Source organism: Charadrius vociferus, unplaced genomic scaffold, assembly GCF_000708025.1.
Source record: "Charadrius vociferus isolate BGI_N301 unplaced genomic scaffold, ASM70802v2 scaffold51, whole genome shotgun sequence".
Lineage (NCBI taxonomy): Eukaryota > Metazoa > Chordata > Aves > Charadriiformes > Charadriidae > Charadrius > Charadrius vociferus.
The window spans coordinates 1,311,940-1,325,932 of record NW_009646939.1 but is presented as its reverse complement, the minus strand read 5'-3'; the positions used below and the strand labels follow the sequence as shown (position 1 = coordinate 1,325,932).

General features: G+C 40.8%; 1 protein-coding gene across 2 annotated transcripts in view; it reads right to left on the bottom strand.

The window, feature by feature from the left end:
- Window positions 1–1,747: 1,747 nt before the first annotated feature.
- The window catches only part of DNAJC13 (DnaJ (Hsp40) homolog, subfamily C, member 13), a 49,807-nt gene continuing 37,561 nt past the window's right edge, over window positions 1,748–13,993 (bottom strand). For both annotated transcript variants that reach the window (XM_009894960.1, XM_009894961.1), the window contains 13 exons: window positions 13,772–13,949; window positions 12,575–12,666; window positions 12,101–12,200; window positions 11,569–11,643; window positions 11,292–11,404; window positions 10,699–10,868; window positions 10,300–10,342; window positions 9,194–9,367; window positions 7,969–8,148; window positions 7,579–7,719; window positions 6,956–7,099; window positions 5,957–6,056; window positions 1,748–2,606 (listed from right to left, as the gene is read on the bottom strand). In XM_009894960.1, the coding sequence (XP_009893262.1) occupies window positions 2,509–2,606; window positions 5,957–6,056; window positions 6,956–7,099; window positions 7,579–7,719; window positions 7,969–8,148; window positions 9,194–9,367; window positions 10,300–10,342; window positions 10,699–10,868; window positions 11,292–11,404; window positions 11,569–11,643; window positions 12,101–12,200; window positions 12,575–12,666; window positions 13,772–13,949 (1,608 nt within the window). In that variant the 3' untranslated portion in view covers window positions 1,748–2,508. The remainder of the gene's footprint in view (window positions 2,607–5,956; window positions 6,057–6,955; window positions 7,100–7,578; window positions 7,720–7,968; window positions 8,149–9,193; window positions 9,368–10,299; window positions 10,343–10,698; window positions 10,869–11,291; window positions 11,405–11,568; window positions 11,644–12,100; window positions 12,201–12,574; window positions 12,667–13,771; window positions 13,950–13,993) is intronic.

Genomic DNA, 13,993 nt, shown 5'->3' with positions numbered 1-13,993 from the left:
TTCCGACATAGGTTTGCTCTTATACGGACCTTGCGCCTGGCAGATGGGCCCGATGAAGTTCATCTCTCAACAATTGCAAGGTGGGAACTGCTTGACCAGTCAAAGAAACTAACTGCAAAAATCTAATGTCAGCATAAAGCCATCTCAAGTGGATGGAAGATTTAGGAAAGATTTTGTTCAGTGCAATAATGTTTAAGGTAAAATTGGATCAATACAAAAACCTGATTCTAGCTTGAAGCAATACATATTCTCTCAACTTTTACTAGTAATTATACTTAAATCAGAAGCTTGCTTTTAAAAATTTACAGAATGCAAAGTAAATACCAGAATTTGTCTGGGCTCTTTGTAACACTAAATAAAATCTATTTTCTAACAGGCCTAAAGTGCTTTATTTGATATGAGCCACAGCCCTCTTTGTCCTTTTATTGTAGGCAAAGCAGTTTTGACTCAGCTGTTTCACCCAATTTAGTTCACTGCAAGCTAGGATAAACTTTTAATTATTGGTTAAATGACAATTAAACACTTAGGTAACACCTTCCTTAGCCCTTTCCAAAGCTCAGCTGCATCCAACCCTCTCTCCTCCCCAGTTCCTGCTCCCAGCTGCCCTCCTTTTCACTAACACTACCCTCAGTCCTTCCCTCGCCTCCCCTCAAGTGAGGCCAGGGTCAGTGTGTAGCAGTTCGGCTGCTACTCCTTCCTTCCGACTCCTGTGCTTTGTTTCTCCAGATGAATCTCCTCACAGGTTATAGGTCTTCCTTTGCATCTTTCCTTCTGTGTCTCCTTTTGTGCGTCCTCACAAGTCACCTCCTGGCTTCAGCTGCTCCCATCCTTTCTTAAATATGTCTAAGAATAGAGGTTGCACCTTCCCTTCTGAAGAGCTGTTTTGGCTGGAACCAGCTGTGACTGGCACAGGACAGTTCCTGGTCCCCTCTGCTACCAAAACAGGCGCTGCTGCTTATGCCCAATACACCTTTGTGAAGTTCTCAAAGGTCAGAGCTCCTCAGCTCTACTTCTGTAACGATCCTCTTTGACATTAGTTACTTACAAGAAGTTGTCCATACATTAACAGAACCAGGCAGCTCACAGCATGCTGTGCCGGGGTAGTTCTGCTTCCTATAAACTTAGAACAATCACTTTTCAACTCATGGAGGGTTGATCGGCAGTTAACTTAAGGATATAAGTGTTTACCTTTTGCATGAAGAAGCAAGCCAACCTTAGCATAGTGTTGGGAGCTTGGAGAGAAGACACCCTGGTTGGCTCAGTCCTCAGGATAAGCCCACAGCCGAGCCTTCACCTGAAGGGTGTCCCAGCAAAGGCTGCTCCAGTCAGTCAGGGTGGTACAGTTTCAGAGTTCCTAGAGCTGGAAGCTTTCTGCAGATAAGTTTCTTACCTTGTATCAATTCATTATGCTTAAAACCAAGATTATCATCCCTCTTGAGAAAACAATAATTATTTTTTAATATTTCCATCCATCTTAGTTTCCTCTTGCTTCCCTGCCAAGAATGTTTCCTAGGAAGTTGAGAATGTCAGCAAGTCAGTGGCTGAAGTGTGCTTCAAACACAACCCAACCTGCACTGTACCACTGCCTGTGGTTTAGAAGTTCTGCTCCAGGCTGTCAAAAGCTGCACAATATGTTCTTCAAGCAAGAAAGCCCAGGAACCCTATTTAGCCACACTCAAATTAAGGTCTCTGACCACCCTCATTTCCCACACCTTCAAAGAACGGCTCCATAGCAACACCACCTTTGTCTCATTAACAAGGCTCTTAATTCCCTTTATTTTAAAATTTTATGTACATATGAATGATCTGTATAATGTACACTCAATATAGAAAGTTTTTATATACTGGATAATGTATAGAACATTTCACAATTACACTAATTTCTTACATAACATGTCAACTTTAAGGGGTTTTTTTGCTGAAGCTTTGTCAATTTGGTCAAGCCAGTTATACATACGAATGTCTAATGCTGTTTGATCTCAGGAAGAAGATAATGTTAATGATTAAGGACATCAGTGAATGGTGCAGGGACAAACCCTTTGCAAGTCATGTTCAATGGGAGTGATCACATCAGACTGGGAAAAGAAGGGATGCCCTTTCAAGGGGGGTGGTGAGGTCCAAGTGATTTTAGCCCAATTCCTCTAGACTGTAGCTCAACTCCAGTCATGCTAATTCACAAAATATAAAAACTAGGAAAGTTTGATTCACAGTCTTGTAAACAAATATAAAGGAACAAAATGTGCTTACGTACAACAAGAAAAAATTCTTGTGTACCCATTTCAGCTGATCCACAGAGTGCTTTCTTGTGTTACAGTGTGATAGTTAGAATCACTGACTTTTTCCTAAAAAAAAAAAAAAACCACCAAAAAAAAAGTCATAGAAAAAGGAATAACACTGTCATTAAACATTGGAAAGGCAGTAAGTTCACTTCAACGTGTTGGAGGAGAGTGCTTTTCTCCGTCACTGGCCAGTCTGCCTTTCTGTCTCTTTCACAAGAGTTTCCAGTCCTTAGCTGACATCTCCCACTTCGTTGTCTACCGGGGGTGGTACGTTGGGCATTACAGATGATGTCGTCCCTGCAGTAAGGTAACCAGCAACTCCAGGGCCTTTCAGGAAGAAAACAGAATATTGGCAGTTAGTTTTGATTCTAAAGAGTGATTGAACACCTTTATTCCCTCTGGTAACACTCAACTACATCATCCAAATCACCCAGACACCTTAAACAAGAACATTTAAGAGTTTTCATTTTGATTCTTTGGACTCTAGGAACACTAGGAATTAAGGCATCTTAGTCCACTAAGTAGAGTTGCTTGTGGAGACCAATCTCAGACTTGCTCAGCATTTTTTATTCTGATGTGACAAATAAGTTACAAAAGAACCCCAACCACCAGCATTATCCATCTCACCTTCCACCATGGAAGCAGCAGCAAGCAGAGGAAGGCCACCCCCTCTTAAGGAAAGGGCCCGCTGCTGAAGTAAAGCGAGTTCAGGCATGGGTTCCACTACTGGGCTCCACATTTATGCTTTTGGTGTCACAAAGGTTTTCCTAGCCACATATTTAAAGGAAACTTAACAGGCTGCCATGTCATGTGGACAAGCAGAACTGCCTTACGCTTGTCTAGGTAGCTCTTTGTGCCTTCAGTTAGAAAAAGTAACAGCATTCTGGTGATACACAAGCTCTGTATCAGAGATGGAGAACTCCTTACCATTAGTAAATCTTTCTGTCACTTACTATAGGGGCGGTCAGTTTTGCACTGCAGACAAAGCCCCTCTTCTTCAAAGCCTGGAGTTTAAATTTAATCATACAGAAACTTTCAACAAATGCAATAAAACCTCATGTTGCAGCATGAGGTGATTCAACAGCAACTCTCTTCAGATTAATGACTGTAGAAAAGTGCCAACCCTCAATATCTTCTTGCATCGATACAGCAATCAACTTGGTATCAGACCTTCAGCCTACACTGCTTGTCTTCAACATGGTGAGTTCTGCTGGGTCCTGTACTCTGCTCCCCTTAAGTCATCCTCACTAATTTCTCCTAAATTTACTGTCCCTTCATGCCCCACCCTCCTCCTTCTCACACTACAGCCTGGAGCCAGAACATCAGGGTACGGTTTGTCTCCTTGCAAACAGCCCTACACCACTGCCGCAAGCAGGAGAGCAAAGCAAGCAGTGCCTCTATTAAAAAAAAAGAATAAATAAAAGCTGACTGGCTTCAGAAGGGGACTTCTTTTTGCCAGCCCATCAGTGGCATCTGCGAAGAGCCAGACACATGTTTCCATGTCCTTGTGCAAAAATTCCACTAGTTCTCTTGCCCCTCAACCTTTAACATTATGGAGGAATCCTAAGACGCTTCAGAAGTTTAGTTCATCTGGAGTACCAGCAGTAGTATCAGCCAACGCAGTTAGTTTTCTGCTGCTGTGTGCTTGAAGGCAGCAAGTTCAATTGGCGTTTTGCAGTTTGGGACCACACGTTTGTTACAGTTCTATGACATGCATCTGTTACTGGGAATGCAGCAAGTGCAGCGTGCATTTTGCAAGATGGTATCTACCTGCTTTAGAGAGCTACACAGAAGTTAGCAAGCTGCCTGGCAGAGCAGATCTAAAGCCCACTTCTCAGGTGAAGGGGACTGCTGCCAGTTAGGAGGGAAGGAGAAGAGACACCTGAGGGAAGAGAAATAAGCAAGGGAAGTTTCAAGGGAAGTGCAAATAGCAAAGCAATTCGAAGCACGAGATAGATATGGCAGAATACAAGATAATGCAGGTTAAAAACAAAGCTTGTAGTTTGGTTTCCATCTATACTTCACATTTGTATAGCATCTTCATTCTACATTTGCAAGCACTTAAACATCAGGCAATTTAAATGCAGCACAGGCCTTAAGGCAATTGGACAGCTATTTTCCCCCAGTCTCAAGCCTTACCATGTCTGCTAGAGTTGCAGTTCTTAGGAAATAAAAGCTGGCTGATTTCTGGCTATTTCTAATTTACAGTATTTATGAAATACCAAGGAAGTTTGGTACCAACTGAATCAAGTGTTCTTCGTTAAAGTGGCATTAAACAGTGCAATAAACAGAAAACTGTTCAGAGCTAAAGGACAATGCATCAAGTGTTGCAATATACCTACTCTCAAAATATTAAACATCTGCTTCTAGAATGTTTAATTCCTGACTTGAAAGGCTCTTGCTTCATTTTCTCAAAATACACACTCGTATCTTGCAAGAAAGACTTTCCTGTCTATGTGGCCATCTGATTTATACCTCATTAATTCAGTTATGCTCAAAAGCTTTACCAAGTTTCCAAAGTTTATCAAACTTCACCAAGTTGGGTTAGATGAGCAAGTTCCATGTGGCACATGGAAGTGTTTGTACTGACTTGTCACAAAGAACTTTAAGATCTTACCTAGGAGGCTAAATTTTTAAGACCAAGTGATTGTTTATTTCCTGGCTTTTGAGGGGTCAGAAGTTTGCACCACGTGTTGCTTTAGGCAAAGTTTGCTACAATGTCATTACATGAAATATTTTCAGATACAGCAAGTAATCTGTGAGAGCAAAGCTTTGGACTGTGATACAGCAGAATGTGGTCAAAGATGTGTCTATCAAGTGCTGCGTGTGAGTGGAGGAAGAACCAGAATTTTATTTGCTGTGATATAACTTTTCTAGGATTGTGTCCACACCATGCCATGACCAGCAAGGAAGTTCACATTAGTTGCTGTCCTTTGCATGCACACAGCATGCACAGCTAGAATACTCCTCTACGCAGCTAGTTGGACTGAGGTGGCACCACCAAGGTGCCATTTCAGTCTTGGTGGCACCAGCAGGGGACGCACCCAGGGTGCACCACAGCTGCGTTCAAGTACATGCCGCAAGCTCCAGCTACAGGCACAAATCCATTCCCAGCAGAGAAGGGCCCTGCCAGTGCACTGAGTCTGACTGGAACCACGTTCGCCTCACACTCTGAGCTATTAACATTCAAACTGTTCAATACTACAGCTACATGCCTAACACTAAAGCAGCATCGTCCACATGACAATACAGACAGTCTAAGTGATTTTGAAGAAAGTTTACTCCTACTTCCCCAACCTTGGAAAACAACTTGTTCTAGAACTGAAGTAGACTGATCCTGAAAAAGCATGGAAAGTTATGTCATTCATTTAATTCTGATTACCTCTCTGCTTTATCACTACAGGATACTTGCAAGACCTGCCCATGTCCAGATTCCATTGCTGTAATATTTTAGAAGTAGGTACAGCAAAGACTATCCCGAGAAATAAACTCTCAACCACAAAAGAGTCTGGCTTTTGCCAAGTGTTTCAAAAACTTACTGTATTTTTACAGCACTGAATGTTCAGACCACACGATGGCACTAGATTCTGAGGATAAACACTCTCTCCAGCATCAAGTCTGACAATTAAGTAACAGTTCAGTATGATTCAGGACATAAATAGGAAAGGGTTGCTAACCTGTGAGGTATCCTGCTGTTTGTGTCTCAGAAATGAACAAGTCATGTTTCTGATCCTTGAAGGCACTCCACACAGAAGAACGAGACAGAATTTCATTTACCTACAGTATTTGAAGAGATTAACACAGTGAGCAAGTGACATTTGTGATGTTCTAGCGGAACAAACTGATTTTCCAGAACCAAACCGTTCTGAAGGGATTACCAAATAGCATGGCAGGTTAGGTCACAATACAGAATCACACATTTTGAAGGAGACTGTAGCAACTTGCCTTTCTGTTTGAATTGTGCAGCTGAACACATAATGCAGAAGGCTCATAAAGAAAAGTCATTTAGCAGCTTGACTTTCTCCCTCAGTCTCCAGTTAGGCAACAATGAAAAGCAACCCTGCAAGCAGCCACTTGCCGTGTGTCTAGAGCTTAGGTAGAACAGGACTTTTCCTGTACTATAGCAAGATAGGGCCAACTTGGAGGGAAGACCAATACCATGTTTCTCTCCCTTTGAGAAAGTTTTCAACACAAGGGTCAGAGAACAGCACCAAGAACCAGCACAATTACTGGGACAAATTTTACCAACATGAATATACATCTGTAACACCACTACAGTTTTCTACAACAGTATTTATTCCAGGAAACGAAAAAAGCATTTACGTCTATAACAGAAGTTCCGAAGAATTGTCAGTAGAAGCCTACTAGCTTACAGAACATTTCTGCACTAGCGATTTGTTGTCTTTAGTGCTTTTCACATGCATTAAACCAATGACTTCTCCAGAAGAAAAAGATTGAGACGTTCCAACCCATAATGACTTTGTAGTTTGTTAACGTTTTAGGTGGAATGGTGCACGTGACAGCCGTAAGATCCGTTCCAACCCATAATGACTTTGTAGTTACATGATGTTAACGTTTTAGGTGGAGTGGTGCACGTGACAGCCGTAAGATGAAACTAAGGGATGTTCAGAGTTTGATCTTCTAAGTGTACAAAGCCCAATTAAGTCAGTACTTACCTGTTCTCCGTACTGCAGGCTGCGAGACATGGATTTCAAAGTTTTAACAATCTGAGCTTTTGTTGCAGATGGGCTCTCCAAGTTCTCAAGACCAATACCTTCAAGCAGCTTTAGAAGGTAAGGGACCAAATCTGCTTTCAAAGCCTGCAAAGACACCCAAATAAGTTGTCTTAACGTGGACTCAGAAGTTCCATACAGATGTTTTACATTACTAGGATAGTGTGAACCAAAAGCACCAACAGCTATTACTAAGTATGCTTAGCTAGTCAGTGTTTCCAGAGTTCAATGAATACATTCAAAAGCAAAGATGCTGTCCAGCAGTTCTGCTCTGTCCAAGTGTAAACTCAGTGGAATTAGCTGGCATTCAAATGTTACGCCTTCTCAGCAGACACAAGCCAACACTATCCTATGCATTAAGCTTCAATGCTCAGGTAACATCCTTGAACAGGTCTGCATTTTGGATAAAGGACTGACTTCTGACTGCCCCAACATGAAAAGCACATTAGTTTGATGGCTTCTGGGAAGCCTCCTGGACACTTAAGTTGAACAGCGTCTCCGTTCTTATGAAGAGTTTAGATACCCAAATATATCACATTTGTACAGTCTGAGAACATACCACTTACCTGGGCTACTAAGTCATTTTGTTCCTTCTGAAACATTCGATTAAGTGCTTCACAGGCTACACCAACTATATCCGATCTCTTTTTCATTCCATTCATGAGAGGGCTAATAGTCTCTAGTGATGCCATTGCTCGAACACAAAGCTGTAGAGACAGAAACATCCAGAGTACTTTAGGTTATGCTTGACAGTTACAGCAGACGTGGTCAGCCAAGACCGAAAGTTTCTCAGTGTCTTTAATCTACCAATTCCCCATTAATTGGCTGTAAGTCCCTGTTCATCTGATACACACTATTTATAATTAGAATAATGCCCTTCTAGGAACACTACTAAACAACACAAATAACTCCAGTTATGTTTTTTCCTCTCCTTGAGCACTTAAATGATTCAGTACCTCATTGTCAGACAGTATGTGCATGACACGGATGGCACTTTTAGGAATGGCATTGTTCTTGTGATTCATAGCTTGGATTATCTTGTGAAGATGACCAAGCGGAGGGACTTGATCAGCTAGCTGAGGCTGGGCACTGAACAGGCACACAGTTGCTGTGGTAATGGTTTCTAAAGTTTCCCCCTGCAGAAAGCCAAAAACCAACAGAAAATATAACTCAGTAAAGCCTTATGTATGACAATAGTAACATTTCTCACTTACTCAGCATTATAGATTTTTTTCCTTAATGCTTTAATCATGTCACTTGGCTTTGAAATTGTTTAAACAAGAAGTTTAGAAGAATGTGATCAGCTCCAACAGCAGCCGATATTCACTAGTTTCATGAACACAGATCACAGAAGTTTCTAAGCTCTATTTCTAGTATCCAGAGAAGCCAGTGTCTGGCTGCAGCATCTCCGACCACAGCGGCACATGTGCTAACTTGCTCAGCAGAAGCATGATAGCGTGGATGTTCAGGCTGACCACCTGAATGCCTTAACGGGTTCTGCAGTCTGCACAGCAGCACTCACCACACTTGCTGTGTTCTGCATGCCTCTACGAACTGCTATCACATCTTTATTACAAAGACATCTGGTTTATTCAATGCGCAAGTTAGATGCCTCCCTGTGAATCTAACCCAGAATCTGTCTGAACACTTTAAAATTCAGTTTTCACTAGTATTGTTAAGTTACTGACTTGAACGTTGTTCTCATTCGAACTGTAAGACATTAGTTCTACTGCATTACACAAATCTTTACATGCGGCCTTGTACAGGTCACATAATTTACACCAGAGTGGAAAGTTAGTGCTGCAGAAGGACAGGAGAAGTGTCAAGAGCTGCAAATTTTTAGGCAGTGTAGAACAAGTGCCATTTTCTTAGGCTGGTCAATCATGGAATAATTAAAGACATTTCATTTGTTAAGGCTCATCTCCACCACAAAATAAGCCTCTTAAGACTTACTGAAGCTAGTTCTGTGGCTTCAGGGACTTTAAAACCACTGACTCATGTTCAGAAGTTGCCTAAACATATCTACGTGCTTTTACAGAGAGTCAGAAAGCAGACAAAAAAAATTAAAATAATTTATGTTGGGAAGAAAGTGTGAGAACTTATGCTAATCAGATACTAAAAGACTAGTAGCTTAAGACTGCTACGCAAATTCAAAGAGCAGAATCAGAAAAATCATCTTACATGGGGGTTATTTTTCTCCAGTAGTTCCGTAAACTTTTCCAACAGTGCAATGAGAAATTCTCTTGGTTTCCGTAAAACCCAGGCCGGCTGGGCAATAAAAATCCTCAGGAAGACTCCCCCCACTGAAAGTTCACCTTCTGCCTCACCATACACCACAGCAAAGTCTTCAGGCAGCTGTTGAATCGTAAAGCAGAAGGAGTTATTGGAAAGGGTATTTGTGAGAGCTATAACTGTTTCTCTAACATCATGACTTTAAGTGGTAAGGGTCACTGAACTAACTGTATTCTCCAAAACAGAGCTATACTAGATCAAACACCTCATCTCGAAGAAACATGAGGTAAGAAGCGAGAGTAGAAAGAACAGCACAGGCCGTACTACTACAGTGGACTTTTCTTTCAAAGAACACAAGTAACTGAGTGTACAACTATACTAGTGGTAACCTCTAGTTGAGGAGAAGTACCAGCACAAGGCTGATAAAATAACCCTTTCCTTTCTTTCTTGCACACTTCAGGGGAAGGTTTCTCACCATCAACCTAGGGAAGTTTCCAGTTTACACCTGCACCAAAAATAGCCATCCTGCATGTGTTTACAAGTTGTTTTAATGTTGAACTAGACACCACTGTTGGGAGGATGTCACACCTGACCTTTCACAGATACCGTGAAATATTACAGACTGAAACATCTCACTGATTCACCTGATGCGATGGAGTGGCTCAGGACAATCATTTTTGAGAGTCAGTGGCTTACTAACATTCCCAAACATTTACCAAGAGCAAATTTACTACAGCTGTGTAATAAGTGACACGCCTTTTTTCCAGCAAACCAGTATTCTCCTTTGTTGCTGACTTTGTAAGTTTTAGAACGACCTGAACTATCAGAAAATTCAGAGTATTATTGACAGTGGTTTTGCCAGTAAAGTATCTGATTTCAAGGTACAAGTAGTACCAAAAGCATCAATTAAACATTAAAACAGTTATGTTAACACAGCAGTGAGTTCCTGTTGGTACTTAGAGAGCAAAGCCTGTCAGAGTTACATCCATGCATATATTATCAGCTGGCTTATAGCCTCCCTGGACACACTCAAAGCAGAAACAGTATACTTTTACCTTCCAGTTAGTGTCAGGGTTGTCCCTCTGAAGTTTAAAGTGCCTTTAAAAAGAAAGTAAGTTTTAACAAGCAGTAAAAGAAGCAGTTGTCTTCCCTACTTGACACCTCAGTCTCCCTCCATCACTGTGAAGTAGCTCCAGTTTCTAAACCCTATTTTAACACCCTCCCAAATCTTACAGCTCTGAGCAAATACCTGGATTGTGCACAAGCCGCACTTATATCACTGAGTGACCAGTACAATATACAATGAACAAGTTTCTTTTCACTGAAGTCTGGCTTGCAAGGATTCTACTTTTTACAGGCAGAGCTCTGTCTGACAGTTTTTCTATAGCAACTCTGGTTTACTGCCACTAAAAGAGTGTTTCAGTTAAGTAAATACTTAGTAGGTCTCCACATACTCAAGCATCATTTCTCGAACTGTTGTTGATACTCGCTCCCTGGAGTTGTCATTCCAAATTAACTCAGGATTTTCATGAGTTCCCTCAAAGATATGAACAGCAGCTTCAGGGTTGTCTCTCATGGCATCCATGAAGACTCCAGGTAAAAATTTCATTAGCGTAATTCTAACCTAGAAAGGATGAACAGAATTGACATTTAGTACACCATAAGACAAACCGACAGAAAAACAGAGACAACTCCAGGAAGTCCAATTATTTGTAGTGCTATAATGCCAACTGCTAGAACACCACCACAAAAATAAAATAGTGCTATCATTTTAATGGCAATAGCCAGTAACAGGTCTGAAATCTAGGTATCTAATGTTAAAGGCATTACAAATGGAAACCAAACTGCTTATAGTAGTTGCAATAAATACAACTGCTTGTAAAAGTCTGCTCACAGATTAAGAGTTAACTATTCTGGAAAAGTCAGACTGCTCTTCACACGAATGTTTTGGTCACAGAAGAGGGTTGGGTTTTTTTTTGTTCTACCTTTAGAGAGAGGCTGGTAATATCAAGAGAAGAGTTCCAACAAGAGCTGTTAAGATTCTTACCTTTGGACCCACCAGCTTATCTGCAGTCATTTTGGCAAAGAGCTCTGCTGTTTGGGCTCGGACCTGTGGATGAGTTGAGTTGCAAAACATATCTAATAAGTAGATTAAAGCACCTGTAAAAAGAGATAGGAAAAAAATCAATTTTTTTTCTGGTCACAAGTAGTATAAATTCACCAGTTCCACATTGATTTTTTTAAAGGGAAGAGTAAGATTTGGCCATTGTATTTACTTTAAGTCCATTGTTGCAGAAACATTTGCTTTCAATATAGTACTGTACCTTTTGCCATCGCCTCTTTAATTATTTTTGTGCTAGATGTCAAAGCATACAGAGTTTCAAGGACTAGTTGCCGACCTGTCAAAATAAAACATATTAAGAACTTTGTGCCATATAGACTATTAACTAATCAAAGATGAACTAAACTGATCTTAACAGAAAGCTCTATCAAGACTGCAATAAAACTTACGACAATTGCAAGCCTGGGGGATTTTTGGCTAAATTCAGTTAGCTAAGGAATGTCAAATCAATCATACATTTTAGTATGGCTTAACTTCTTAATTAGATGTTTACCACCTAAATTCCCTAAAAGAATTAGTCACTGAAATACTACACAATTCAAAATACCCGCAATTCGTATGTTTCAGCTCACACATTTAAGACAAACAGGTTACATAGAACATTTTTTTAATCGTCCCCACTGAAATGCTCTTTTAACCTAAAACTCCATAGTAAGTTCAGCCAGCTGCAGTCTCATTAATTTCCGAGTTGGAAACCCTTTTCCTTGCAAGATTAAGAATTACATGGTACGTACTCGAAGGTAAGGAATGCAGGAGTGCCAGTAAGTTAGCAAGAACCATTGCCTCAGCAATGTTGTTAACACATTCTTGGTTACTTGTTACTATGTTCACTACCTGTAAAAGATCAGAAACAACACTTGATTGTATTCCAGCTGTTAAAATGTTGTCCAGAAAATGCAGTTTATGATGAAGTCGGTCACCTCACTGGCCAATATAATTAATGTTTACAATGTTTATTCCTGCCACCAAATTGTCTTGTCACCCCAGGGAAGAAGGGAGCCAAAGACACAGGCAAGAAGCTATAATTTGTTCCTGCAAGGGGCAACTGACACCTTGGAAGCCCAATCTTGATACTTTTTAGGTACTACTCCAACAGTTACACAATCAGATTTGTTTATACTGATTACATAAAGCATCCAGATGGGGGGGGCAGGGAGGCAGCGGTTTGGTTGGGTGGTGGTTTTTTGGTTGGTTTGAGTTTTTTTTACCTCCAGAGCCAACTGCTGCACCTGGCCAGCTCCATGAACACGCAGAAGGGAGAATATCAACTTAAAGTGACCTATGCATTCACACTCAGAACCTGCAAGAGACCAAGTTAGTTATTCTCTTCATGTTAGCCAAAGCATTCATGGAAGGTCATCCCAAGCCCACATTTCACTATAGACCGGTGTTAAAGACTGTATGTCTGTATATAGTCTGCCACAGTAGTTGTAACAGCTCCTACAGGACAGCAGCTGCTCCAGAATTATAAAATTATGAAGTCCTGTCTATTAATCTAGCTCCCACAAAGTTTCAGGTCAACAGTATTTCAAAAGGAAAGGATACTTCCTCCCTCTAAGGCAAGTAACTGGGCTAGTTCTTGGACTACCTAGTTACTTGCATTCTTACAAAACAACTAAGCAAGTCCAGGTATTCTATTTATCATTGGTCATCAGTACTTGTCTTCAAATACATTTGTCCTTTCTGATTCTCCCAGCTCGGAGCAGGGCTGGTACCTGCAGCAGTAAAAGCTGCCTTCAGGTTTATAATTGCCAAATAACAGAGAATCCAGTCTGAGAACAACCTAACCAGCTATTATTAGAAGCCATGATAGTAACGAGTTGCTTTTAGAACTAACATTATATAGTGGGAAAACATCATAATTGTGTGTCTCAGGCTTTTCCAGTCTGTACATTGATAACTGCTCATAAATCTTTCCTGGTATTAGCTGCCCGCTCTCAAGAACATCATCTCCTCCTGCTTTAGTAAGGCATTGACATGCGTTTAGGTATTTACTAGTATGCAGTATTCAGCACAAAGGGGTTTTTTTTCCTGCTTGTTTGATGCAAGAAAATTTAAAAAATCAGCTAAAGATTCTCGGAAGGGTTACAGAAAGTTTCATCCAAGAAGTTTAAGTCTTCCTGGCAACAGCAGGCTAGGATTAGAGTTAAAACCCAATGTTTCAGAGAACAAAATAGATAAGGCTTGGATTTCACACAAAACTTTAATACATCTACTGATAGTGTTGTCCAGAAAAAAAAAAAGAAAAAAAGAAAAAAGCAAGCCGGTATGGCTTATCAACAATACTAAAGTCTGCTAGCCAGCAAAACAAGCTTCCTTCTCAATGGAAGATAAAGACTACAGAGCTCTGCATTTTTTAAGGTTGTCCACAAGAAAGCCTCAGGAAAGTTCATTTTTAAGCCTACCTGGGTTGTGTTTTATCACGTTTCTCAGAGCCTCCAGTGCCATTTCAACTCTCCGTAACCGATCTCCGTGTTGATTGGACTCTACTTTCCCAGTCTGTGTTATTGCCATTAGCGTATGAAGGTACTGTGCTTGTGAGCCTATGTAATCCAAGAGGCTTGCAGCAAATGCTTTAGGAAGCTTTAAATTAGAGATGAGAGCATTTTTAGCTGTGTGATGCAACA